Source organism: Tachysurus fulvidraco, chromosome 10 (genome assembly GCF_022655615.1).
Source record: "Tachysurus fulvidraco isolate hzauxx_2018 chromosome 10, HZAU_PFXX_2.0, whole genome shotgun sequence".
Lineage (NCBI taxonomy): Eukaryota > Metazoa > Chordata > Actinopteri > Siluriformes > Bagridae > Tachysurus > Tachysurus fulvidraco.
Genome location: NC_062527.1, coordinates 6,827,148 through 6,854,021, shown reverse-complemented (window position 1 = coordinate 6,854,021; position 26,874 = coordinate 6,827,148). Strand labels below are relative to the sequence as shown.

General features: G+C 39.6%; 2 protein-coding genes, 1 non-coding gene and 1 pseudogene across 3 annotated transcripts; all 4 read left to right on the top strand.

Annotated features, from left to right (window-relative positions):
* Positions 1-333: 333 nt before the first annotated feature.
* Positions 334-433, top strand: LOC113660257 (annotated as a pseudogene).
* A 719-nt stretch (positions 434-1,152) lies between these two features.
* LOC125145720 (protein kinase C epsilon type-like) lies at positions 1,153-2,943 on the top strand. Its single transcript, XM_047819819.1, has 3 exons — positions 1,153-1,252; positions 1,425-1,489; positions 1,780-2,943. The coding sequence occupies exon 3, from the start codon at positions 2,159-2,161 to the stop codon at positions 2,909-2,911; it is 753 nt and encodes a 250-aa protein (XP_047675775.1). The 5' UTR covers positions 1,153-1,252; positions 1,425-1,489; positions 1,780-2,158; the 3' UTR covers positions 2,912-2,943.
* Positions 2,944-3,303: 360 nt separating this feature from the next.
* Positions 3,304-3,422, top strand: LOC113660253. The gene has a single exon (XR_003444772.1). It is a non-coding gene; the product is annotated as a 5S ribosomal RNA (ribosomal RNA).
* Positions 3,423-7,490: 4,068 nt separating this feature from the next.
* crabp1a (cellular retinoic acid binding protein 1a) lies at positions 7,491-19,119 on the top strand. The gene is made up of 4 exons (XM_027173035.2): positions 7,491-7,753; positions 11,184-11,362; positions 16,358-16,471; positions 18,738-19,119. Exons 1-4 carry the CDS (start codon positions 7,681-7,683, stop codon positions 18,786-18,788), a joined length of 417 nt encoding a protein of 138 aa, XP_027028836.2. The 5' UTR covers positions 7,491-7,680; the 3' UTR covers positions 18,789-19,119.
* Positions 19,120-26,874: the final 7,755 nt, after the last annotated feature.

The window sequence follows — 26,874 nt, the reverse complement described above, 5'->3', positions numbered from 1 at the left end:
TTTTATAAATAAGTAATGGAGGATCTTGTACCTCACCGACCCACAACGTCACTAATCTCTGTAAAGGAAATGAAAGTCTGGAACAAAGGAACATGTCAAATAGACCCATTTGTTAAAATAAAAATAAAAACTATTTTGCTGTGAAGAAACTAAGAGCAAGTGAAAATATCTTGAATAAACTTTGTGTAGTTTTTGAGTATTTCAGATTAAAAAATGACAATAAACCAAACATAATATTTGTTTTTTTTTTTTAATGATAAGCAAGTGTATACTCTTTAACAGACGACTTCGACGGCATGCACTATAAAAGGACTGTAGTGCGTTACTTCCTCCGCTTACGGCCATACCACCCTGAGAACGCCCGATCTCGCAGGGTCGGGCCTGGTTAGTACTTGGATGGGAGACCGCCTGGGAATACCAGGTGCTGTAAGCTTTTCTTTTCACCCCCGCCTTCAAAAGCGTCTGCTGCAACTTTTACAACACAAAACCCACTTCAGCTTTCATTCAATTACTATAGAATTACTATATTGTCTGCAGTACTATAGACAACACCGTCCATAATTGAAAGATGACAAAAGTCACCATTAATCAACGTTTTCCTAACAATCTATTAATGTGTGTGAACATTTATGTAACGTGCAGGTAATTGTAAATGAAAACTCAGAGTGATAAAGCTAAATACAGAAACCTATTTCTCTTGTTAATTCAATACATAACACACATAATTCATGTTTAACTTATTTATTTCTACAGTATTTTTGGGGTAATAAGCTGAAATGATTTCATTAGGAAACGCTGAAATCTAGCAATAATTGTGGGAGGTAAGATAAAATAAGCACTAATGTGTAAACCCTGTTTGAAAACTATTTTTGGAAAATGTAAAGTATCATTCTTAATTCCCTTAATTATTCATGAAATTAAAACTCAAACTTTTATATCTTTATTCTTGTGTGATTTCCTGACTATCCGGGTTAAGGGACCAGATTTTTAACCTTTTTTTTTTTAGATAAAAAAGGAATATTAGAAAAAAATTATTTAAATTATGTAAAACACGTTGACAGATCTGTGGTATTTTTTAAATTTGAAAAAAAAAAAAACAACCTTTGTTTACATTCAAACGTCTTAGTCTCTGTAGAGGACATTATACAGATCACAGAGAGGAGTGTGACCATTAACAGTGCTTATTCATCTGTGTTTATAAGATCAATCTGCCATGGGAAACTCAATGACCTGCTTTAGTCTCTTGATACAGGTATGATTGAATCTCATGATTTGGTTTAAAATGATTTACTTTACAAAAATTGGGGAAAACACTTTTCTCTGAAGTGTTTTTGAAAACTTTTATATCAGTAAAACTTGTGCCTAATGACGTTGTGATTATGCGAACACATTAAACCTTGTTGTATTTGTGTTGTCCTGAACAGAAGAGGGAAAAAAAGGTGAAGCTAGGAGTAGCCGATGAAGAAAAGGTCATCACTTTGAAAAACAGGTAATAAAAGGACTAATACAATCACATTTGAGGGAAGATTGTGCCACAAGGTGGTTCCAGGTGCGGTTCATGTGATTAGGTATAGCATTAGAAAATAAGTAAACTTTATTTCTGAAACAATGTGATCTCATATTGTCATCACACCTAGTTATTTGCATTCCCATGTGAGTACATCTGTCCTAGAGTGGGGATCTGTTCACCACCAGTGTGGAATCAGACAGAAGAATAACAATGAATAATTTTTAATGTGTAGAAGTGATCATTCTGCTCTCGTTGCTCATCTGTTGCAGTGTACAGATATTTGAAAAGACCAGCGCAGATGCAGCATCTCAGCCTCTGTATCAAACAGAAAACAGTTCATCCCTGAATGACTGCAGTTCAGAGGAGAACTGAGAGGACAAAGGGCTACAGCCTGAGAGAAAAGGTCTGGAGGACTTCAAGTTCCTCAGTGTACTTGGAAGGGGTACATTTGGGAATGTGATCTTGTCTGAGCTCAAAGGCACCGATGAGGTGTATGCGCTGAAGGTTATAAAGAAGGACAACATCTGGGCACATGATGTCATCGGCTACACCCTTAGGGAGAAACGCGTCCTGACTCTGGCCAGTGATCACCCCTACCTCGCCCACCTGTTCTGTAGCTTCCAGACCAGTGATTCGTTGTGCTTCGCAATGGAATATGTGAATGGAGGAAATCTTGCTTTCCACATTTGTCAGTCACGTGGGTTTGATGAACCTCGCACCCGATTTTACGCTGCTGAGATCGCCTGTGCCCTCATATTCCTCCACAGAAACGGGATTATTCACAGAGACCTCAAACCCGAAAACATCCTTTTAGATGCCGATGGCCACTGCAAGCTGGTAGACTTTGGCCTATGCACGGAGGGCATAGTGGATGGCAAGACGACCAACTCGTTCTGTGGCACACCCGACTACACCTCACCAGAGATGATCCAGAGTTTGGAATACGGCACGTCGGTGGATTGGTGGGCCCTGGGTGTGATCATGTTCCAGATGATGACTGGCTACAAGCCGTTTCATGACGATAACCAGGAGGATATGCACGAGTCCATCGTCACATCTGAACCGGATTACCCGTCAAACCTCAGCAAGAAGGCGGTTAATGTCCTGAAAGCATTCCTGGAGAAGAACCCCAAGAATCGTCTCGGCTGTGTGGAGTCCCAGGGCAAGGAGAACGCCATCAAAGTTCACCCTTTCTTCAAGAAGATCAAATGGGCCCTGCTGGAAGAGAGGAAGATCACACCCCCATTTCGGCCACGGATCATGTCAAAGAGGGACGTCAATAACTTTGAAGAAGTTTTCACCTTTCAGGGGACCAAGCATTCTCAAGAGGATCTTTCCTTCTTCATCCAGTCCATCAAAGAGGAGTTTGATGGCTTCTCCTTCATTAACACAAAATATTAACTTATTCTAACAATCACTTTTATCATTTCAAAGTGCTCATTTTTTCTGTGTTTGAAATTGTAAATAATTTTTTTCCTGTGTGTGAAATTGTAAATAAAAAAATATTTTTCTTCATGAAAAAATGTTTTTTACAAATCAATTGTTTTTCTTACAAATGAACACGTCTGAGATTAAAAAAAAGTATTAAATGAGTAGTACTAGTAGTAGTAATATTAATAAATAAGCATAAATGTCTTTTGATAATAAATGTTTATTTGTATAAATGTTTTTGTAATTTTTGCTAATAAAATGGCATTTATCAACGGCAGCACATTGATAAGCAAGTGTATACTCTTTAACAGACGACTTCGACAGCATGCACTATAAAAGGACCGTAGTGCGTTTCTTCCTCCGCTTACGGCCATACCACCCTGAGAACGCCCGATCTCGTCCGATCTCGGAAGCTAAGCAGGGTCGGGCCTGGTTAGTACTTGGATGGGAGACCGCCTGGGAATACCAGGTGCTGTAAGCTTTTCTTTTCACCCCCGCCTTCATAAGCGTCTGCTGCAACTTTTACAACACAAAACCCACTTCAGCTTTCATTCAATTACTATAGAATTACTATATTGTCTGCAGTACTATAGACAACACCGTCCATAATTGAAAGATGACAAAAGTCACCATTAATCAACGTTTTCCTAACAATCTATTAATGTGTGTGAACATTTATGTAACGTGCAGGTAATTGTAAATGAAACCTCAGAGTGATAAAGCTAAATACAGAAACCTATTTCTCTTGTTAATTCAATACATAACACACATAATTCATGTTTAACTTATTTATTTCTACAGTATTTTTGGGGTAATAAGCTGAAATGATTTCATTAGGAAACGCTGAAATCTAGCAATAATTGTGGGAGGTAGTGAGGCAGAAATGTTGTTTTGCACGAGCCTCGGTCTCTGTGCGGCAGCACACTGATAAGCTAGTTTATGCTCTTTAAAGGGATAACTTGTCATAACTTGGGTTTTCTTCCATATACAGTACTTGCCTGAAAATCACTAGGATTGTTCCATATTATGGACTTTACATGTAAAATTAATTATATCTATTTTTGTTGAATTATGTGTTCATAAAATAATTTAGCAACACCTTTAGTGTTGCTAAATTTAGCGGCCACATTTAGTGCAGCACACGCTTGCCCTTTCCAGCACAATGAACATATATACGCACACGCACACGCACACGAACTGGGCATTGCATTTCATTGGGCCTCTAGAAAAAAACAAAGCTACACATTTGTAAATATTTCACCCTTGTGATATGCCTTTCCCCAGCAGAGGGCAAAATATGATCCACCAACATGATGCTACATACACACACACACACACACACAAGAATTGGGCATTGCATTTCTTTGGACCTCCAGATAAAACAAAAGCTACTCATTTGTAAATATTTTAGCAGCTGGCAAAATATGTCTTACCAAGACATTTGTGAAAACATTAATAAATAAACATTTAATTAAAATTAAATTAAAATTAGTAAAACAACTTTTGTTGATGGGGGCACGGTGTTTTAGCGGTTAGCACGTTCGCCTCACACCTCTAGGGTTGGTGGTTCGATTCCCACCTCCGCCTTGTGTGTGTGGAGTTTGCATGTTCTCCCCGTGCCTCGGGGGGTTTCCTCCGGGTACTCCGGTTTCCTCCCCGGTGCAAAGACATGCATGGTAGGTTGATTGGCATCTCTGGAAATTTGTCTGTAGTGTGTGAGTGAATGAAAGTGTGTGTGTGCCCTGCGATGGGTTGGCACTCCGTCCAGGGTGTATCCTGCCTTGATGCCCGATGACGCCTGAGATAGGCACAGGCTCCCCGTGACCCGAGGTAGTTCAGACCAGCGGTAGAAAATGAATGAATGAATGAATGAACTTTTATCGATTATAAAAGTCAACACCACAGGTAGAAGCTAGACATTACAATGAGAACCTCCAGCCTTGTCCTCTCTTAGTGTCTGATCCTTCTGTATCCCTAGAAGAAAAGATAATGATTTTTTAAAGCCCACACACACAAGGCGGAGGTGGGAATCGAACCCCCAACCCTGGAGGTGTGAGGCGAACGTGCCACTATGCCATCGTGTCCCCTGTCCTCTGTATTCCAAAAGAAATTCTTCCGTATCAAAATGGACACAGCTGAATACTCCAAGTCCTGAAAGACAAAGAACAAATCTATAAAGACAGGGTTTTTCAATCCTAGCCTAACACTAGTTTGGTGTTTTCATTCTCAATAATCTTGATGCCCCTAACCGTTAATAGAATTTTTTTTTTTAAATAATTGTATTTACATTAAAACTTAACTTTATCTTAATTTATATATTTCACATCAAATCCATTATTGTCTTTGTCAGCAGCTGTAAAATACGCAGCATCTGTTTTGGGACTGGCTTTCCTCAGCTTCATTTTAGTCAGCTTGCTTAAAGGATGCTGTTTTCCCAGGCAGAAGTCATCCTTGTTAAACTTCAGTTGATTTTATATTTATTTTAAGTCTAACATTTCAGCCTGAAAGTGAACCATGGTTCAGTAAAAGATCCTTTATTTTAAAGCACTGACTGATCCATCAGCTTTGAGGTTGGGCCTTAAACTGAGAGATTTAACATGTTTCACTGACTCTGATTTTCTTTCACACTTTTAAATGGAGGTATGATTTGCCGACATGAACGTTATCGGAGCATCTGGACAGCTCAGAGAGAAACTAGTTATAATTATTATTTACTAGTTGGATTTATTTACTATTTGTATTATCGAGTTGTGTAAAGGGAGCTTCTGGAACACTTACAGGAGCGATATATTTACAGAGTGAAGACTGCACCATCATCTCCATCACAGAGTGAAGACTGTACCATCATCTCCATCACAGAGTGAAGACTGCACCTTCATCTCCATCACAGAGTGGAGACTGCACCTTCATCTCCATCACAGAGTGGAGACTGCACCTTCATCTCCACCACAGAGTGGAGACTGCACCTTCATCTCCACCACAGAGTGGAGACTGCACCTTCATCTCCACCACAGAGTGAAGACTGCACCTTCATCTCAATCACAGAGTGAAGACTGTACCATCATCTTCATCACAGTCACTCAACACTCACAAATGCTCCAGTTTAAATCACCTGTGTTGACGCGTACGCACTAACCGGAAGTGACGTTAGAGCTGCTTTGTTATAAATGTAATTATTAAAAATAAAAATTTGTTTAATAATCATGCTAACTGGTTTAATAAACCTGCTAAAGCATGCATGCTAAAACCACCTGATCTATAAACCATAGAGTCACATTGTGGTAGTAAAAACATCATTTATAGGACAGCGTTGCACTTGAGCAGCGTCTGGCATTAGTATTAGCATTAGCAACCATGCTAACTTAATGGCACTTCTTGTTCATGTTAATTAAGTCAAATATAGAAAACCAAAATGTATTTATAAATGTTATAGCTGTCCTTATTGGAGAATTACAATAAGATTTTTCAGAATATTAATAAAACATATTTAACTTTTACAGCATCAAATCTGCAATATTTGCAATAATCTACAATAATAAATAAAAACAACTCAATCTAATCATGATTTTAAAGTTTATTCTCATACTTGGTTTGTTATGATTGTTTGGTGATTAGTATTATGGGATGTTCACTGTGATAAGGCGTGAAATTAAGAGAAACTCCGCCCATGAAAAAGATCACATGGCATGAATGACACAGATCTCAGCCAATCAGAGTACTAATTGTTAGCACTCCAGCGGCAGCCAATCAGGAGTCTCAAAATTTAACGCTGCCGTTAAGCGGATGCAATAACGAGAGCAGACTATAGCAGGCACTATACCAAATTCCAGGTAACACTGTATTAAGCCACTCTCAGGGTTTTGTGGTGTAATAGGACTTAAAGAGAAAATTTGACAGGGAGTTGCAGCCACATGTCATGAATTATGAGGACACCGGTCCTGTCCTCATAATCCCAAATGTCCCCATAATGTTGGTACGTAAACAGGTCAAAAGTCCATAAAAACCAACACACACACACACACACACACACACACTTTTGTAAGCCACATCGAAATGGCACCGATAAACCTACTACCTTACAGCATGTGTAGCTACTTACACAGTTTGTGCAAAGTGTGCGGAGTTAATCTAAGTACAATTTGCATCTTTTTTGCTCTCATAAGGCTGGAAAGCTGCTCTAATAATAGTAGCCTGTTGTGAAAAGTTGGTTTGTTTGTGTACAATGAGTTTCAAAACCTTCTCTTTATTCACTGATGTGTTTAGCTCAGCTAGAAAAGGCTGAAATGTGCTCATTAGAATATCAACCCACACTCTGACAGTTCTCACTTCATCTTCATCAGCATTGATCATGTTCCCCTCTGCAAACAGCAGAGGAAAAAATAAATGAGAGAATTCAGTGTGTGTGTGTCTGTGTGTGTGTGTCTGTATGTGTGTGTGTGTGTGTGTGTGTGTGTGTGAGAGAGAGAGAGAGAGAGAGAGACACACACACACACACACACACACACACACACACACACACACACACACACACACACACAGGATCTGAGGGACAGAAGTGACTGTAGTGAGCAGTGAAGACAGTAGAAGCAGAAGAGGGACGAAGAAAAAAGGAGGGGCAAGTTAGTAAAGGAGGGAAAGAAGAGGAGCAGTAGAGCAAGGGAGAGTGCGAGAGAGAGAGCAAGAGTGAGAAAGAGAGAGAGAGCAGAAATTCTCTGTTTGGCTAAACCTGACTGAAGAAAATGCATCCCAACTTTGCCGGCACCTGGAAAATGAAGAGCAGTGAGAATTTTGATGAACTTCTCAAAGCCCTGGGTAGGAACTCCTCATGCATTTCATCTTCTGTCTCATTCTCACATTATTTCTCATCACACTCACAGTCAGACATTCCTACTGGAGCACGAGTACATCTTTATCGTCTAGCGTGATGAGCAACTGATGCTTTGGGGTTTTCAGCTGAAACAGGCGAGCTATTGTACAGTAAAAGGGCAGGCAGCAGATAGACGACTGATGAATTAGTCGTGGTTTGCATTAAAAGTGGATCACAGACCGAGGTCTCGACTGGCTCCTAAACCCTGTATGCTTTTTTATTTTTTTATTTTAAACCAGGTCCATCCACCTTTCTGCAGAGGAATTGACGAGGCTCAGACGAGTCTCCTGAGTATTCAGAGCTCTTGAGACGCTCTGTGTTAAACTGGGTCAGTTTTCTGCTAGAGATTTCTTGCTATTATAATTCATCATCCTGCATTCGTGAACACTGATGTATTATTGTTTTCTTGTCAAGCATGGCACAGCCTGCGTAAAACTGGAGAGAGAAACACTTTATCTAAAATAGATTTGAGATAAAATTAGGCGGCTGCCATGAGGATGGAGCTCTGCCGCTCTCGATTCTCATTTGGATGACAACTGAAATTAAGCTACAGCACTGAAATGTGACTGAAATGTTAATCATTGCATGATACGATGATGATGATAACTCTTCCTCGTATCATCTCAGGGACTTTTCCTACTGTTATCTCTGGCTTGATCATTAGGGATAACTATAAATTGAAATAATTTTTATTCTGAATGTTTTTTATTGCTATAAAGCTGTTAGCATCAATGTCTGTTCTTAAAAGCGATATAACACAAATAAAATTAAATAACAATAAGACCACAATGCTGTAATACAGTGTCATACAGGTGGTAGAGAAATGCCATGAGTTCAAAATTCATGCAAAAAAAAAAATCTTTCCTTTAATAGACAATTGTTAACTGCTGGAATAATACAGTGGATCATTTAACGGCTTTAATATACGTGTATTTGCCAAAAACAGGAAAATCAAAAGTCAGCATTACGATGCCAAAACCTGACACAAAAAAAGACCTAGACAGATTATTTAAAAATCTGAGTGTAATTGAACAATTAGGACTCTATGACATTTACTGCGGACATATTTCAATCCTATTTTTCTTGATCTCAGTGCACATTTTCAGTTCATGCCAACCTCGACTTTATATCCTGCATAAAACTAAGATTAATATCAGTCCTAAAACACAGCAGCTGATGAAGCACAGCTCTGAGAAGCTCTTAATGAAACCAGGGTTGTTCCATGCTTCAGGGTGGAAAACAAACATGTTTAATGTATTTCCTCTCTGCCCTTTGGGAGCACAAATAAAATTACTCCTCACAATCAAATCTGTGAAAGATTGCACTCAGGAAGTTCTTACAGGCGTTTCTATCTCTCTCTCTCTCTCTCTGTGTGTGTAAAAACTCTAGCTAACAACATCCCAGCAGTAATATTCAGATATCAGTGAGATGAGATTCGAGCTCATACAGCACTGGCCTGGAAAAAGAAAGACACTCGACACACATAGAGCTGCTCTCTGCTCCATCATCACCCTCTAGAGCTGCTGGGCTTTCAAACAAGTCCACAGTATACTTTAGTGACAATGTAAGAGTGAAAATACTCTTATCTACTGAATTCATTTACTAAACGCATTCGTGTGGAAGAACATTATATATAGAGGAGTCTAAGGGAGTTTTTCCTTGCCACAGTCACCTCAGGCTTGCTCACTAAGGATAAATATAAACACATTTAAATATAAATTTAATGTTAATATTGAATTTTTCTATCATATTAATCTTTGTATAATATTAATCTTTTTGTATTATGTTTCTTATATTCTGTAAAGCTGCTTTAAGACAATGTCCATCGATAAATGCGCTACGAACTGAATTGAAAAGTTATAATTGACTAATTTAAAAAATAGTCTAAATAGTGTTTCCTGTAATAAGATTAGATAAAACTCATACATGATAAAACATATTTCTAATATTTTATAAAATACTGACATTTTTTTTTTACTTATGTTTAATTTCCATATATTCAGGCTTTATTATCTACTGACAGATTATTTTGCCTTTTACTAGCAAGAACTAATAGTCATCATCATCATCATTAATCTGCCTTACTGTATCCATGTCAATTCTCTGCTTTGATTTGAAAAAAAAAAAGAGAAAAAGTAAAAAAAAGAATTAATAATTTAAGAATTAATAATGTGCCTTTTCTTTTAAACACATACTTTAGCTACGATAAGGGAGATTTTTTTAAATATTTTTTTGGCCAGAAGTAATTTTTCTTAGTAAACTTTGAACATCAAAGTATGATGAAAAAAAGTAATTAATAAAGACATGTAATAAACATGTATAATGAATTATGTATATTCTAACAAAATATACATATAGTATATACATTTTCCTATAATGGCCATCTAACAATTAACATTTGCTGTAATTAAAGGAAGAATGAAGACCGTGATGTATAATTAAATTATTATTAACTATTAACTATAAATTATTATTATTATTATTATTATTATTATATTAAGATTTAGATTTTTAGCTATAAGTTCAGTGCTGGAGCTCAGCTCTGTTTTCTGTTTAGTGCCATGTTTAATGTCCTAAATAACAATCAGAAAATGTTTCGTATTTCATGCAGATATTCTCAAACCCGTAAAACAAAATGTGTCGCCTTTTTAGACGATGTTTATTCACTACATTATAAACTAGTTTTAATGCCCTTCTTCACAACAAAGCTCATGAAATACGGCATTTCTCTTTGACTTTAAAACCTAATGAAAGTTTAGGTGAATATCATGCTCAGTCTTCTGGTCAGCTGAGTATCTACAGCCTTTAGATCCAGATGATCCATTAAAACCCCGACGTTATCAGATTGTTTTGACAGTCCAGGTGATGTTTATGGAGCTGTGTGTGAAATCTGATATATATTTTGTATATATAAACACTTCTCACAGCAGTCTACTTGTGCAGATTGAGAATTGAATTATATTTACCTGGAGCTTTTCCCTGAAAACCTCCATGCTGACTCCCCAGTACACCCCCCCCTCACCTGACTCCCCAGCATCTCCTACGTTTCTTTCTATTTTCACTCTCTTTCCTGACTCCCCAGTGTCTCTCTCTCTCTTTTCTCTCTCTCCTGACTCCCTAGCATCTCCCAATTTCTCTTTCTCTCTCTCTTCTGACTCCCCAGCACCCCCCCTCTCCCTCTCTCCCTCTCTCCCTCTCTCTCGCTTTACATTACTGTTGCGCTCAGCCCGACTGTGTTGGGATATTGATTGGCGTTCAGTTGAGTTCAATAATGTTTTTTGATCTCCAAATGTCCAGGTCAGGTTGGGGTAGGATGGTGTTGAGGGTTTTTCAGGAAGCATAGTTTGTTCTGACCCCCATGCTGTGTCCTGTCAGGCGTGAACGCCATGCTGAGGAAGGTGGCTGGGGCGGCTGCTGCCAAGCCTCACGTGGAGATCCGCCAGGACGGAGAGCAGTTCTACATCAAGACCTCCACTTCAGTGCGCACCACCGAGATCAACTTCCGCATCGGCCAGGAGTTTGACGAAGAGACCGTGGATGGCAGGAAGTGTAAGGTACACCATGAGAAACGTACACAGACAGTAATAAAGTATAAGCTACTCAGTATACAAATGTACTGGCTGTGAGTCTAATCTAAAATGAGTCATTGTTGTCTTTCAATTTGAGGCGTGTGTTTGTCCCTCTGTTGATAAACTTACACTGAATTTTAGTGTTGAAGATTAATTTGAGCAGATTATAAACACTTAAAGCATCTCAGAGAGCAGAAATGGGTTTGATATCAACATTTACTCTAAGGATACAAACATTTGTGTGGGGAAAAATAAAAGTTTTTGTTTTTCTGGATCTTTTCTATGAATAGATCACCCCTAGTATTCTAGAGAAAAACCGAAATACTGATGAAACTCCTGAGTGTCTAATTTCATACAAGCTTTATATGAACACAAGAGTGGAGTGAGACATGACATTCAAGACATTCGATGATCAACATGGACACAACCAAACAGTCATTCCTCTGGTAAAAAAAAAAAAGAGTTAATAAATATTTTGTCTTTTTAGTCAGTAGCACATTTTCTAGAATATGTATAAATACATATAAAAATTTAGTTTGGTCTCATACACGTACAGTAATTCCACAATGGACTCTTCTTTAGGACAGATGTGTCACCTGGAAAATCTAATAACTGAACATTATTTGAACCTTAAAGCCCAAGCTTTACTCCAGAAGTAACACATCTCTTAGTGGTTTGCTTCTATTGACAGATTTATTAGTTACACCTGGGATTTGTTCAGCAAACATCTTAGACGCTACACTAATCTCAGCATGCGTTTCAATTTTTCCTCCAGTGAACAGTTCTGATTTCATTTCATTTGATGCAAAAAGGCTATTTTATTTGTTAAGGGTCAAGAATGTTGTTTATCAGCAGACAAAATGAAGGCTTAAATGCAGTTCTTCTGCACTATGAAGAGGGAAAACCTAGATATTTACAATGTTTGCGATGACTGACAGCTTGTTAGACAGATTTGGGTATTAAATGAAGTACATTAAGCTGCTAACTTTGAGAGCAGAGATAGTAATGAACCAAAATATACTTGAACTAGCATTTTTGCATTGATCGATAACCTCAAAATCAAAAGAGAGACAGTTAACCACAGCAGACACCGAGACGGAAACCGAGACCAAAAGAATTATAGACGAGACCGTATTTGTCCTATCATGAGCTTCTTGAATAGTTCCTTAAATCTGTTTTAAGACAGAAGTCTGCAGCATGATGCATTTTACCATCAAAATTGATCAATGGTAATTAAACAAACATTCAATCGATTCCTTCTGCTCCATTCTGAAGTTAAATATTACAGTGTCTTGCCATCAATGCCTTAGAAATATAGTCATTATATTACATATTATGCAATAAGGAGAGAATCTCGCTGTCATTTTTTAATGTGGGTGAATCATGTGTTTTAAATCCAAGCCAAAACCATGAGATCGGCAAACTCAAACAAGACATGAACCCAAAGGACTCGCTTTTCTGAGCTCTTTGAACGACTGTAATACTCTGACATTTATGGATTCTCTTTGAGTCTGCTTTTCGCAGAATAAAAATAAAAGGAAAGTCTATGGAGACTGGAGGAGGTGCTTCCAGAGAACTGACAGCTGAACAAGAGCGATGTTTGAGCTCAGAGACCTCTGCGTATTCAAGAAAGACATGGAAAATATAATGAGTGCTGTTTAATGCGATTGGAAAACTGCACACAACTATAGAAAAGACATGTGTAAGAAACAAACACTCTTACACACTCCGTTTAGAAACTCTGCTGTTGTGTTGTAGGGAAGCAGAGTGTTCTCTACTGCAACATCACGGTCGAGTCAGTGTGACTGTCGAGCTTTGTGTGTCTCTCCCTCGAGAGGCTTGTGTTGCCGTTTTTGTACACTTAAGCCTGATGATTGACATGCTTTTCTGCTCAGAACTTTTATCACACTGCACCGACCCCAGGGACGTGTCTGTGGTCTGCTCTGCTTTAGTTTGTGGTGCAGGGCATCTACATCTATGCTTCTCTGTAGACCGAAAAAATGACAAACACATTCTGGATCTGACCAAAATAACAACAGATCTTCAATATCAACAGAATCAGGGACACATGATGCAGTAAATCGGTGACAGAAGAAGTGGGAAGGAACGTGTAGTGAGTGAGATGAGAGGTTTGGTTTTCCCTAAGGACTGTGATAATGATACTCTGCTTCCATGTGTGTGTGTGTGTGTGTGTGTGTGTGTGTGTAGATGAGCATGCTGGTGGGAATAATACCATTTTCCCTAAAGCCAGGATTTGAATAATGAGCTACAGCTGCAGAGCATGCATTCGTACACACACACACACACACACAATGGGATTTAGATATAGACGCATCACACCAGCAGCTGTCTCTTGCTTATGTTATCTTCCAAGGGCAGAGCTTCCAGTCTATGCTCCGAATATGAACAGCTCTACCATTATAACCTTTAAACAACAGTTTTTTCTGTTCTCAATACAGAGAAGTGTAGCCTTACTGTAGCATGGAACGGGGGCATGAGACTTTGACAAATGAAGCTTTAAAAAAAAAAATTATTGAATGGCTCGTTGCTATAGAGACAGACTTTTAAGAAGTGTTTACCTGCAGAGTGAGAGGAGAGGAGAAATGACTTGCTCGAGTCAGTTTATCATGGATGTCAAGGAGTGAAAGAGCCAAACATCCAAAAGACTGAGAACTGAGTGAGAGTGTGGAGAGTGAGAGAGAGAGAAAGAGAGAGAGAGAGAGAGACATTTCAATTCACATCAACAGATTCCTTTTAATATCTAATGAAGTGCGAGTACCCAGTCATATTGCAGTTTAAAAATGGCTATTATATTTCATATCACTGAATAGCGTTCTACATTTTAAAGTCATTATCTAAAGGTTCTGCTACATATTCGGATTTTGTTAATATTATGTGCTGAAGATGTACAGTATGTCCTTTCCATGCTACACACACACACACATGACACTTTCGATACATGAATTTGCACGTCATTTGCTCTTGAACTTCTACACAGACTCTCATGATGGCAAACGCAAGTAGTTCCTAGCAGGTCCTCCCCTGCATGCCATACGACTCTGATCCAGAATGCAGCTGTATTCAATCTCTCCAATTTCTCCCACAGCACCCCAATGCCTGGATGCCGAACTTCACCTCTCTCTCTCTCTCTCTCTCTCTCTCTCTCTCTCTCTCTCTCTCTCTCTCTGTGGCCCGACACAGATCTCTGATCTCTGCTACACCTTTGATATGGTGATTAATATTTCACTCTCACACTGCAGCTGTATGAATCGCTGTCTACTGGCTGTCACTTCAATTGGTCTAAAGCTAGAGTCAGGCTTTATTCAGAATGCAAGTGCCTGGAATGATGATTCATTGAAGCGCAAACTTCCAAGTAGTTTAACACACCATGGCAAAGGCCAAGCCTCATTAAAACTCAGAACTGTTTTTCTTTCTCAGTGTGGTCTCAGATATAAAAATTCTTAAAACTTGAGAACAAAGCACTTCTGATCGTGCTAATTTATGAACTGATTTGACACAAGACTGGCATTATTACATCATGCATAAAATTTTGGTGTCCACTTTTGCCATTTAATAATACCATAACTTTTGGCTTACTATGTAGTCATATAATATATAATATAAAACACGTCTTGTTTTAAATTCTCACTGAGGGCTAAAACCCCTAAAGATGAAATCCTAGAACTGCCCCTACTCTTATGCCTACCGAAAATCACAGAAATTTTACTTTTTACTTTTACTTCAAATACTTAAGTACATTAAATATCAGAAAATTACTTTTTATACTTAAATACAGTAAATATCAGATACTTTAAGACTTTTACCTGAGTAATATTCTAAAATGTGACTTTCACTTCTACCAAAGACTTTTTCTAGTACGATACTTGTACTTTTACTCAAGTATTGCTTTCTAGTACTTTATACGACACTGATTAGAACCAAATCTATATAAATTTGTAAGAAGGTAAAAACCACAAGAAAAGAAATGGAGGCCCGTAATCCAGCTAATTTCTCCAATCATCCAGTTCCTCGTTGACTGCAAGGAGACCCTATAGATTTGAGCTTTGTGGAGAAAAAAGGCGACTGGGTAGGTTGAATCCAATAAATCAATAGCAATAGATATATAGATGAATAAGTGCCATGTGGAGAACTTACTCTTTAATGACATGAACTTCATCTGGAGCTGGAGAATGAGGTGGCCAGATGGCATGACTTTGAGGAGCACAGCTATGGTGTATGGAACAGGGATGGTGTTCAAATTCTTGAGGAAACCTTTGTAAAAGCAAATCATTCCCAAAGAAGTAAACCTAGATGGAAGTCATATTTTTCTTTTACAAATTACAAACGAATGTAGGAGTACAAAATATCATCAAGGAGCACAATTAGAAACTTGTTTTAGCGGACCTCATTTGACAAAACATTGAGAAAAATCAAATCAAAGTCCATACTGCATGACCTTGTACTTCCCTTTCCCAGAAGGGAATAAGACGTATCCACAATACAGGTAAAGTCTGGTGAAATGGCCATATTGTTTGGCACAGTGCAGAGAAAGTAAGTAGTGGAAATCTACTGTGACTTCAAATCTTGGAGATTATCCAAGCTCCAAGCCCACCGTCTTTCTTCTCCTTGTAGAAGCTTGAAGACGCAGTTAAAGTGGATAGACAGATGAATGCCTGCCTTGGGGACACACTGATGAAAGGGGCAAGGAGGTGATGCTCCTGGCAGGAGGTACTGAATTAGACATCAGTCACAAGGGTCTAAAAGGACATGATGGACACATGAATGTGAGCCAGGAGCTGAAAGGCTTCCACTGCAATGTTGGTCTCCCTAAAGCTCAACTATAGATGAGGAATCCATTACACAGTCTACTGCATTAACGAGGCCTCATATATATTATGTTCATTGTCTAAATTGTCTACACCACTCATGTTCATTGCTGTCTGTGTGATTATGTCTAATTATGTTCCATCTTGTTTGTAGAGTTTGGCCACTTGGGAGACAGAGAACAAGATTTACTGCAATCAGACGCTGGTAGATGGTGAAGGACCCAAGACATACTGGTCCAGGGAACTGAAAGGGGATGAACTCATATTGGTGAGAATAGATGGATGGATGGATGGATGGATGGGTGGGTGGATGGATGGATGGATGGGTGGATGGATGGGTGGATGGATGGATGGGTGGATGGATGGATGGGTGGATGGACGGACACATGCAAGTCCAGTTGCTGACAAACAAAAACTGTTTACAATCCCCTCATGCAATCCCCTGTTTACAGTCCCCTCACTTTACAAACATCTCATACCACTAGAGGTTGTAGTTTTTCATACACAGGAACGCTGACAAAATCTTTGTTGCTCATTTGAAATCCTATAAATCCTTCACATGCTTATGAAAGAGCCTGAAATACAGAAAGTGTAAAAGCTTACTATCGTTCACCTCCTTGGGTCCTTGCAAAGCACTACTAAGTTTGTTACAGAAATCTCTCCCAGCTTTTTCTCAGTACCTTCATCTGCAATCAGATAGATGTCTTCGAATTAAAGAATTCCAAAGACTTTAAGTATTTGCCCAGGGGTTATTGAGCAAGACGGAGCCTTCTAAAAAGAGAGCGAGCGAGCAAGAGGGAGAGAAAGAAAGACAAAAAGAAACCCAGTGCACTTTGTGCTCACCCCAGAGCTAGGCACAGAGCCAGAAAACACATTCAGACGCTCTATACCATCAACTCCCAGCAGCATGAGAGAACTGTTTAGCAACCTTTATATGAACTTTCACCAAGCTCCCGAAATAAACAATACACCCTATTCAGCCACTGATACACTAGTTAATGATAATGCTGAGACAGAGACAGATCAAGAATGTAGATTGCTTTAAATAGATTACTTAGAAGCCTGTTTGACTTACAGGAAATTTACAGTATTCAAGATACAAAAAAGAGCTATTAAGCCCAATGAGCTGCTATGTCTTTTGATTTAAGAGCATTTGTACAAAACAGGAGATTCAAATTAAATATATGAAGTTAAATTGCGGCGAAGGATCGAGATATCATATCATATATGAAATGACACAAAGAATAAGTTTAGGTGAATTTTTAGGAATTGTCTGGACTTCTTTAAAATTATTCATTCACTCATTATTTCATCTTCAGTAAAAGTGCTTTATCCTGGTGTGGGGTGTGGTGGATCTGGAGCCTATCCTGGGAATACTGGGCACGAATTGGGAGAACTCACCCTCATTAACACGTACACTTACTCATAGCCAAATCCACCCACCGGCATGTGTTCCGGAGGTGGGAGGAAACCGGACAACTTGTAGGAAACTAAACACAACCAGAAACCCAAATTCTGGATGGAGTCAGGAATCCTGGAGCTGGGAGACAGCAATGAGCCCCAATTCACCCCCACCCCCACCCCAACCGACCTACAAAACATTCACCATCACTGTAACTCCATTTTATGCAGGCATTTAAAAAGATCCTTAAAATGTAAGTGGGGTCCAATTAATGAAGAACCTTACACCACAGACAGAACACACAGCACTACAATAGCAAACAAACAGCACAGGAGCAAGTGAAGCAGACTCAGAGCTCTCAATGCACCCAAAATGAAACATTTTCTCCCATCAATTTCTTGTCTCTCTACTTTTTAAACAAATAACGCTTAATTTATTCTTGACATGGACACCAAGTTACATTCTTGAAAAAAATGAATACAATGTCCTTGTCCCATAATTAGCATATTAAACCTGATGTCTAAAAAACATATGGAGTTATGGTGCTAAAGCGTCACCATCTTTCAAAACACAGAAAGGATAAATGAAGGTTGTGCCTGTGGTAGCTGTAGCAGTTTTTGTCCGTCTTCAACCCAGACTAAGCCCAGGATTGTGTCCAAGCCTCCAACTCAAATAGCGGCTTGACACGGTTTATCGTCCCGCTGTTGCTAGATGCTCGTAGGCATCTAAATATAACCACAAAGCTTAAAGGAATCATGAGAAGAAATTGAAGGAATTCTAAATAACCGCAATCGAGGCTTGTGATTGCGCTCGTCTTTGGGAGTTCACAGTGAATCTAGGGCACATTTCCATAAAACATGAACGCTTCATTAATTTTTGTTCAAGTACAAATAAGCAAAAGACAATGTACCCTTCTCTCTGCTACTGAGCTGTTTTTAAAGGTCGATCTTTAATTATTGAAGTGAAACTTTAGTCTCATACACAGACACTTTCCTGTCTCGGCTGAGGTCTGTGCTGGCACTCTGCCAAAAAACCCCCCATCATTTTTAGTGATCCGTAATAGGATTTAATGACTTGGGGGAATTCATGTCATTAGCTGATGCTGTTTTTTCCCCCTACCTATTTCTCACAGACGTTCGGAGCAGACGACGTGGTGTGCACACGGATCTACGTGCGGGAATGATGCTGTAGACATCATCGGCCAGTCCTGAAGCACCATGCCGAGCTACGATTCCCCAAATGGTCCAAAATCTCCCCCTAGGTCAAGCAACTGCCCTTCAGTTTTACTGTGATGTGGGATGTGAGCAACATGTTGACTCAACTCCAGCTTCTCCTAACTGGCCAGCTGTGCATGTGCACTTGTGTCCTAACTGTGCTTTTGTGCTAAACCTCCATCCAGTTATAAACTTCCTTTGTCCAAACTTTTTTTTTTAGCTGTGCATTTAGTGATACTGCATACATACACGATGAAAAGAAAAAAAAAACAGGAATAAAATTGAAATCCAGGATGTGAATTTTGCTCATTTTGTGATTTGTGAAGTCTTTTATAAAGTGACGTGACATACGGCTAAGTACGGTGACCCATTCTCAGAATTTGTTCTCTGCATTTGACCACTCCAATGTGCACACACACACAGCAGTGAACACACACACACTGTGAACACACACCCGGAGCAGTGGGCAGCCATTTATGCTGTGGCGCCTGGGGAGCAGTTGGAGGGTTCGGTGCCTCGCTCAAGGGCACCTCAGTCGTGGCCGGCCCGAGACTCAAACCCACAAAGCTGATATTTCCCCTATAATAACTTCTCTAGCTGTTTTATTTGCCCTTTGGCCATTATTATAAATGATGTTATTGTATTGTATAATATGGTCAAATGGTTTTGTACATGTACTATGGTTGTACACTACATTTTGTTTTTAAAAGGTTTGGTCCTCTGGTTAAAAATCATTCATTCATTTTCTACCACTTATCCGAACTTCTCGGGTCACGGGGAGCCTGTGCCTATCTCAGGCGTCATCGGGTATCAAGGCAGGATACACCCTGGATGGCGTGCCAAATCATCGCAAGGCACACACACAGTCACTCACTCAGTCACTCACTCAGTCACTCACTACAGACAATTTTCCAGAGATGCCAACCAACCTACCATGCATGTCTTTGGACCGGGGGAGGAAACCGGAGTACCCGGAGGAAACCCCCAAGGCATGAACATGCAAACTCCACACACACAAGGCGGCGGTGGGAATCAAACCCCCAATACTGGAGGTGTGAGGCGAATGTGCTAACCACTAAGCCACCGTGTCCCCCTTGGTTAAAAATCAGTACATGGTATTTACTTTGTATAGAATGTATAGAACGTCTTGAATTAAAGAAGAAATAAAAAGGAGAAGAGGATCCTACCAAGGCAAACCAAACAGGGTAGAATCCCATTTTTGCATAATTAAAACCCAAACGATTTATTTTGTTTATCTTAAATATTCCAAAAGCCTTAATATATTGAACACACAGTCACTGTGTGCCTTTAGGGTTACAGATTTTTCCTGAGTCTGTCTGGTTCTGGATGAGATGTCACGCCCGGATGTTGGAATGCGTCATGTTTCAGCCACCAGCGTGTCTCCTGCAGCGCTGCAGCAATTAGTCAGTCTCCGTCTCAGCTGACGTTCCAGGCTAAAGGATTAGGATGGAGAGAGAGAGAGAGAGAGAGAGAGAGAGAAAAAGAGCTGAGGCGGTCTGGTAGTAAACAATCATTTTTTCCTCTTACTAGCTTACAGGCTCTAAAGCTGGCACCGATGGACTCATTAACAGTTCATCGGTTTTTCCATGCCTAAACATGAAGCAAGGTTTTCTCTATACTGTGCACTACATACTCACTCATTAGATAGTAACCTGATTCTGTTTTCTTACAGAATTAATCTAAAGAGGTGATGAGTCAGTGTTTAATCATATAAAACTGACTTCATCCATACATCCATCCATATATCCAATTTGTCCTGATCAGGACCGTTGTGGATCTGGAGCCTGTTCCCAGAATGTGAGGCATTTCAAATCACACGTTCACACCCTTGTTCACACCTAGAGGCATTTCAGAGTAGACAATCTTCCATCCAGCATGTTTTAGTGGATGAGAACAAAATAGAAATCCCAGGAAACCCACACAGTTCAGGATCAAACCAGGAAGACTGCACCAGCAATATTTTTGTTGTGCATTATTTTGTTATTTCTGCCTTGGATATACATGGAATTTCATTTGCATTTAAGAAAAAATAAATAAGTTACAGATGTATTTATCAAGTATGTATGTATGTCCAATATTTGGCAGTGGAGCTACCAGGAGACTATAGAAATGATCCTCCATGTGGGAAGATAAATCAATGCTCAAGTTACAGTATTTTCTCTCAAAGCACAATGATAGAATCTGTGAGAAACCTCAACACCAATAGTGTTGATTAGCATGCCAGATCTAGAAGGATGCTAGATGCTATCAAGAAGAATGCTATTGAAGAGACAGTACCAGATAATACATGTTGGACTCTGAACCCTTTTTGGTTCAATTCCACAATCTAATCCATCACTGCCTTGTGATGATACTTCCATATAAATCTTCCTTATAAACATACAACTGCTCATTCTTGAGTTATCCAAAGACAAGCATCCACTTTTTCCATAATCTGTACTTCCCTGTGAGTCTTGAGACGAATTAGCCAGGCTCCGTTGGCCAAGTGTGCTTGTGGTTGGTAGAATATATTACTTTGAATAGAAATGTCCAATTAGCCTTTGCTGACTGTTAGACCACTGCTGGATTTCCCTTTCACTCCTTCCTGTTTTCCCTGGCTTAGATCTTCCAACTAGAATACACAAAATGAGAACGCTTGGTGAACATCACTGTAGAGTGTTCAGACAGCAAGCCGAGGTAAGTCTAGAGTAGCTCCTGTGTTATATCTGTGGCTTAGGGCACAACGTGTGAGTCGTGAACTGTGCTCGAACACACACAGACATAAAGCCACAAGATAACTACAGACCTTGACACAAGGAAACGCCACACATACAAATTTAACAGTGGAGATGGGAATAATTTATGGTCTCAGATGGCAAGTGGGTCTGAACGAATTCCTACTTAAGTTCTAGCCTGGAGAAAATAAGCAGCGATTCTTGCTGGATAGAGAAAAACAAAAACAAATCAGGAAACATTCTCTCTTATAGCAGAAACCTATAGGTTTTATGAGCATAGACGGCTACCGAATTTAGAATTTTGCAGCCTGCGTGCATGTATTAAGAAGTTTAATATTTCCTCCACATTTCCTGCTTGACCTCAGTCGGAATCGTGTGCTCCTGCATCACTGCGGTGACAACAGAAACCGTAGTGCGAATTCATCTTACAGCAAGCTCAAAGGCTTTTGTCTTTTCAACATGTTCGCTTCAAAGACCCGGACACTGCGGCACGGTGGACGTTCCCATTAGGCTGCATCGCCGTTGCCATGCTTTCTGACCCGATCGCTGTTTGAAAGAATCAGTTTCCCCCCGGCTGCATCCCAATAGCCCTCCCATGCACACCTCCTGTCCCACTGATGAGCCCGGGCCCTGACGCTCTCCTGCCTGGCCTGAATTAAGTCATTGTTTCGGCACAGTAGTAGGTAAGCAGAGGGGAAGCCTGAAACACTGGGCCTTCTGTCAGCTACTCTGTACACACCACGCTGGCTTTGTCGGCATGAGGGCTTTTCAGGGGCACCATCATGTGCCAAACAGGGCCAAACAGGCACAAATCAGGGCACTGAACTACTCCGTCCTGGGGTTGGGAGAATCCGATATGAGCTGGCATGTGTGGTTTCGGAGAGGCCAGAATCCAAATATCAAATTTAGAAGAAACTCGGAAGAAACGATGAACTCAGAATGTGGTACATGATCTCCTCCAGACTTTTATTCTCATGTCAAGACTCAGGGCTGAAACAGCTTGGTCACTTTTTCCTGGCTTTAGACTCGAGTGCTCAGAGAGGAGACAACAAAATGCTGACTGAAGCTGTGTGGTGGCCTGGGAAAACCTCTCACGTTTGTGAACATTTTTACTTTTTCTGCTGTATGGAGATTTGAAAAAGAGGAGTTTTCTCCTTCAAGTACAAGTGACGTTCTAGCAAGTCTGGAAGTGAAAAAAAAAAGAAGCAAATGAAAGATTGAAATATTCCAGTCCAATTCTACCTGAAATATTTAGATAAAAGTACCAGCTTTTTATTTCTATAATAAAAAAGACGTTTTTATTACTCGCCTCAAAGTCTCATCCTTGACTATCATGGTGATTAGAAATATCTAGAAATGATTTCAGCTGGAATTAGTTCATATTATCCTAAGCTTACATAGTATCTCCCTCAACTGTAGTTTTGTAACCCACCAGGACTTGTTTCATCTGTGGTAGTTTACTGGACCATCATATCATCTTTTTCTTTCATCTCACCATCGTCAAGGAAGGTTACGTTTATTGCTGGGAAGAATACGTTTAAATATATAACCGGAAAAATACCCTGATATTTGCTGTAGGAGGAAATTTGAGACTGTTAAAGCAAAGGCTGAAACAAGCATGTACAGTTAAAGCCAAAATTAAACATTTTAGTCATTGAAACCACACAGGTCAAGTCAGTTACTGTATTTCTTTAAGAGATTGTTTCAATATAACAGCTAACAGATTTTAGGTTTTTTTTTTAGCTTTTAAATGACTAGATCAGATTTTCAGTGGGTTAAATATTTACACTTTGTTAGTATTTACTCTTGTTGCCTTTTAATCACTTGTTGCATTTTTCCCCCCAGAAGTTTCTCTAACAATACTTTTCTGGAAGGTTCTGTTAATCCTCCTGACAGAACTGGTTTTGGTTTGTGAACCAAAAACGGTCAATTTATTATCTTTATATCATTTGGTTACAGCTTTATCTTTCTGGCTGATGTCTTGCTTCCATGTTTCTAGATTATCTTCCTACCACATGTTATCATCGATTTTCTGAAGTGCCCATCAGTTCCCTTTTTTCAAACCATCACCACCATGCTTCACAGATGGGATGATGTTCTTAAGGTTAACAGCCTCACCATTTACTCTCCATACACAATGCAGATCATTCTGGACAAACGCTTCCATTTCAGTTGCATCTGAGGACACTCCTCCAAAAGCCTGGTGATCATCTGCAAACTTTTTAACAACTAGTGTAGATACTGGAGTAGATGTTTCCTCCTTTCATGAGCCTATCAAGACCATGATGGTACAGGACACAATTGATTCTGGAGGTACATATTTTGGTACATGATGCCTTCCAACTGCTTTACCAGTTCCTTTGTTTTCGTCTTGAGGTTCACTTGAATCCTGCAAACCAAAGTTTTTCTTCCAGGAGTTATAATTGCATATAATTCAGATGCTTACGGCAGCTTCAATTGTTTTTCAAATTGCTCCGAACCGGACTTGAGGGATTTTCCCATGGGCTCGAGGGTGAAAAAAAAGCACTGGACATTTCTAGAATCCTGAAAGACTTGGTGTATGTAAAATTTTTAACCAGTGGAATTCTTATACAATGAATAAAAGCAGACTCGATTCGGTCTCTAATCAATTATTCTGAAATGACCTGTGATGTAAACAAAGCTGACGTCCTGCAAATTGTAAGACGGGTCAACGTGTGTTAATGGTAAAATGTCATTTTTGGCTCTTTACCAGAAACTGTGACCGCGACAGGTTTTCTCAGGCCGCCATATGTACTTGTCATTATAACCCTCCAAGCATCAATCTGCTTCAAATCATCTGGAACGGCTCGATCGCAGCATACTGTTTGGGATTAGCGGCTGATTAGGAGAGCAAAGCCTGGTCATGCAGAAGGTGCTTTCTGAGCCTCTCTGCAGCAGCACCAGCTCTCTCTCATTAGCTCTCGTGGCAGGAGATGTCTCGTAGCGCACCTGTCAGGTCGAGTGTTCATCACAGCAAGCATCTGAGTCACGCTGACTCGTCAGAAGAACACAGCCGTTTTCACCAGACCGAAGCCTTGCCGTTTGTCACATACACTCGTACAAAAACAAGAAAAAAGCTATTAATGTAATATTTTCAATACATGCATTACATTTGCATATTATACCACAGTACTATTCAATTCTTGAATCGGATTAATCAGACTGTCCAAACAAAATAAATTACACATCTTACATTACTGTACAGGTGCAAATGTATTAATTCTATAGAAACACATCACTCATATGGTTGTATAAACACTTCATTCATATATTTTTAGACAGAATTTGGATTGTCTTTGCATCAGAAGGGTCAGTTTTCCTCCACATGAATGTCTTTAGGACAGAACAATAAGTGATAACAGGAAATAACTTGCACAATATAAAAAATGTCATTGATGGCAAACTGCTGTGGTATAAGAGGTACATGACAAGCTGAAGAATGATAACCCGAATACGTTTTCACACCAAAGTATACGAGTTTGTGTCAGAATGTCTTTCATTACTCCAATTTCTCCATCCAGAGAAGCATTCGGTTCGACAGTGCTGGTCTAATGAATAGAGTAAACAGCTAGAAGTGTGCATCTTCACTGCAAGGTTCCAGTGAAGATGCACACACACTTTCCATATCAACTTAACCGCACCAGTTAAGTGATACTTGCGCTACATGGAATAAAATAATGGTGTCTTAAGGCTGATCGGGACTGGGGCTCATTTCCATGACTTATGAAGACAGGAGGTTTAACTGGTAAAAGAAGACTTGAATTGGTGTGTCACGATGCTCATACTGAATGATAAACATGTAATAGTGCAATGTTTATTGTGTATCAGCAACACTAATATGTCAGTAAACATGTGCTCAGTGTATATATAAGTGTGAAGTGCCAAAACTTTACTGTTTATGTGACACTTCACTGGTATTCACACACTACTAATTTGCACTCATACCCACCCATCTAGGGGTCATTTTGAGAAGGCGATAAACTACTGTTTTTTTTTGGGAGGAAACTAAGAACTTTGATGAAACAGATGCCATGGAGCTGGCAAATTGCTTCTGGGTAAAAAAAAATCTGTATGAAATATGTTGAAGATACACTACACAGCCCAATGATTGTGCAGATCCTGACCATCACCTTTACATGTCCTTGTTGAAGATCACATCCCATTCCACTCTTCTGAAAGACTTTGTGTGGATCAGTGATCATTCAGCTACAAGAGCGTTAGTGAGATGGTGATGTGAGGAGAGTGAGGAGGTCTGGGGTTCAGTCGGTGTAAAAGTTCATCCCAAAGGTGTTCAGTGGGGATGAGTCAGAGTCACGACTCTGTGCAGGACACCAGAGTTCTTCACTCCAACCTTCAACTCCACACCATGTCTTCATGGAGCTCTGTGCTTTGTGCACAAGGACATTGTCATGCTGGAACAGGGTTCGAGTCTCTTAGTCCCGGTGAAGAGAAACTGTAAATAATTTTGTAATAACTTGCTGTGATTTTCCTGTACATATAAAAAAGCAAGAAGATACAGCGACATACTGAAAACTGTGCTGTTGATGTTATATGGCTTTATGTTCGGTCTACTATAAAACACAAAAAAACAACAAAAAAAACCCATCTTATTGCATCTCTAATGAAGTGATGCACAATCAGAAAACTTTTCCCTAAAAGTGCTTAAAGCTAGGGTCTCTGATGTTTGAGAAATGCTTCAGAAAATGAGTCAGAACGACAAACTAAACAAAAATCAAAACAAACGTGTAGCCAATAGGCAGAAAGGGGCGTCTTGTCAATATGCGGCGGAGTGTTCAGTGCACGTGTGTGACATTAGCAGAAAGCGGTTTTAACATTGACATGGAGGATAAAAACAAAGAAAGCGAAGAAAAGTTTACAATAAGGCAAGAAGTAGGACGTGTTAATATAGGATCAGCTTTCCAGCACTGGAGAGAACTGAAAGAGCAGGAAGTTGGCCACATATTCACAGGTTGGAGTTTCCAGAGTCAATAACTCCTGAGCTAAACGCTGTTACTACACAAATAACATCTCTTTTCTATCGTAGTAATGTAGAGAGGCAGCTACAACCACGTTTTGTGTAGTAACAGCGTTTAGCTCAGGAGTTATTGACTCGGGGAAACTCCAATCTGTGAATATGCGGCCAACTTTACTTAAGGCGCCGAGGCGCTTTTTTTCCTTCTCGATAGGTGAGTAACGTTGGTTTTGCTTTGTTACACAGAACTAATATATGCCGTACTTTGCATGATTATGCTTGTGTGTCATTTTTGCTTGTTTATCTGCAATTGTATTGTTCTTCCCT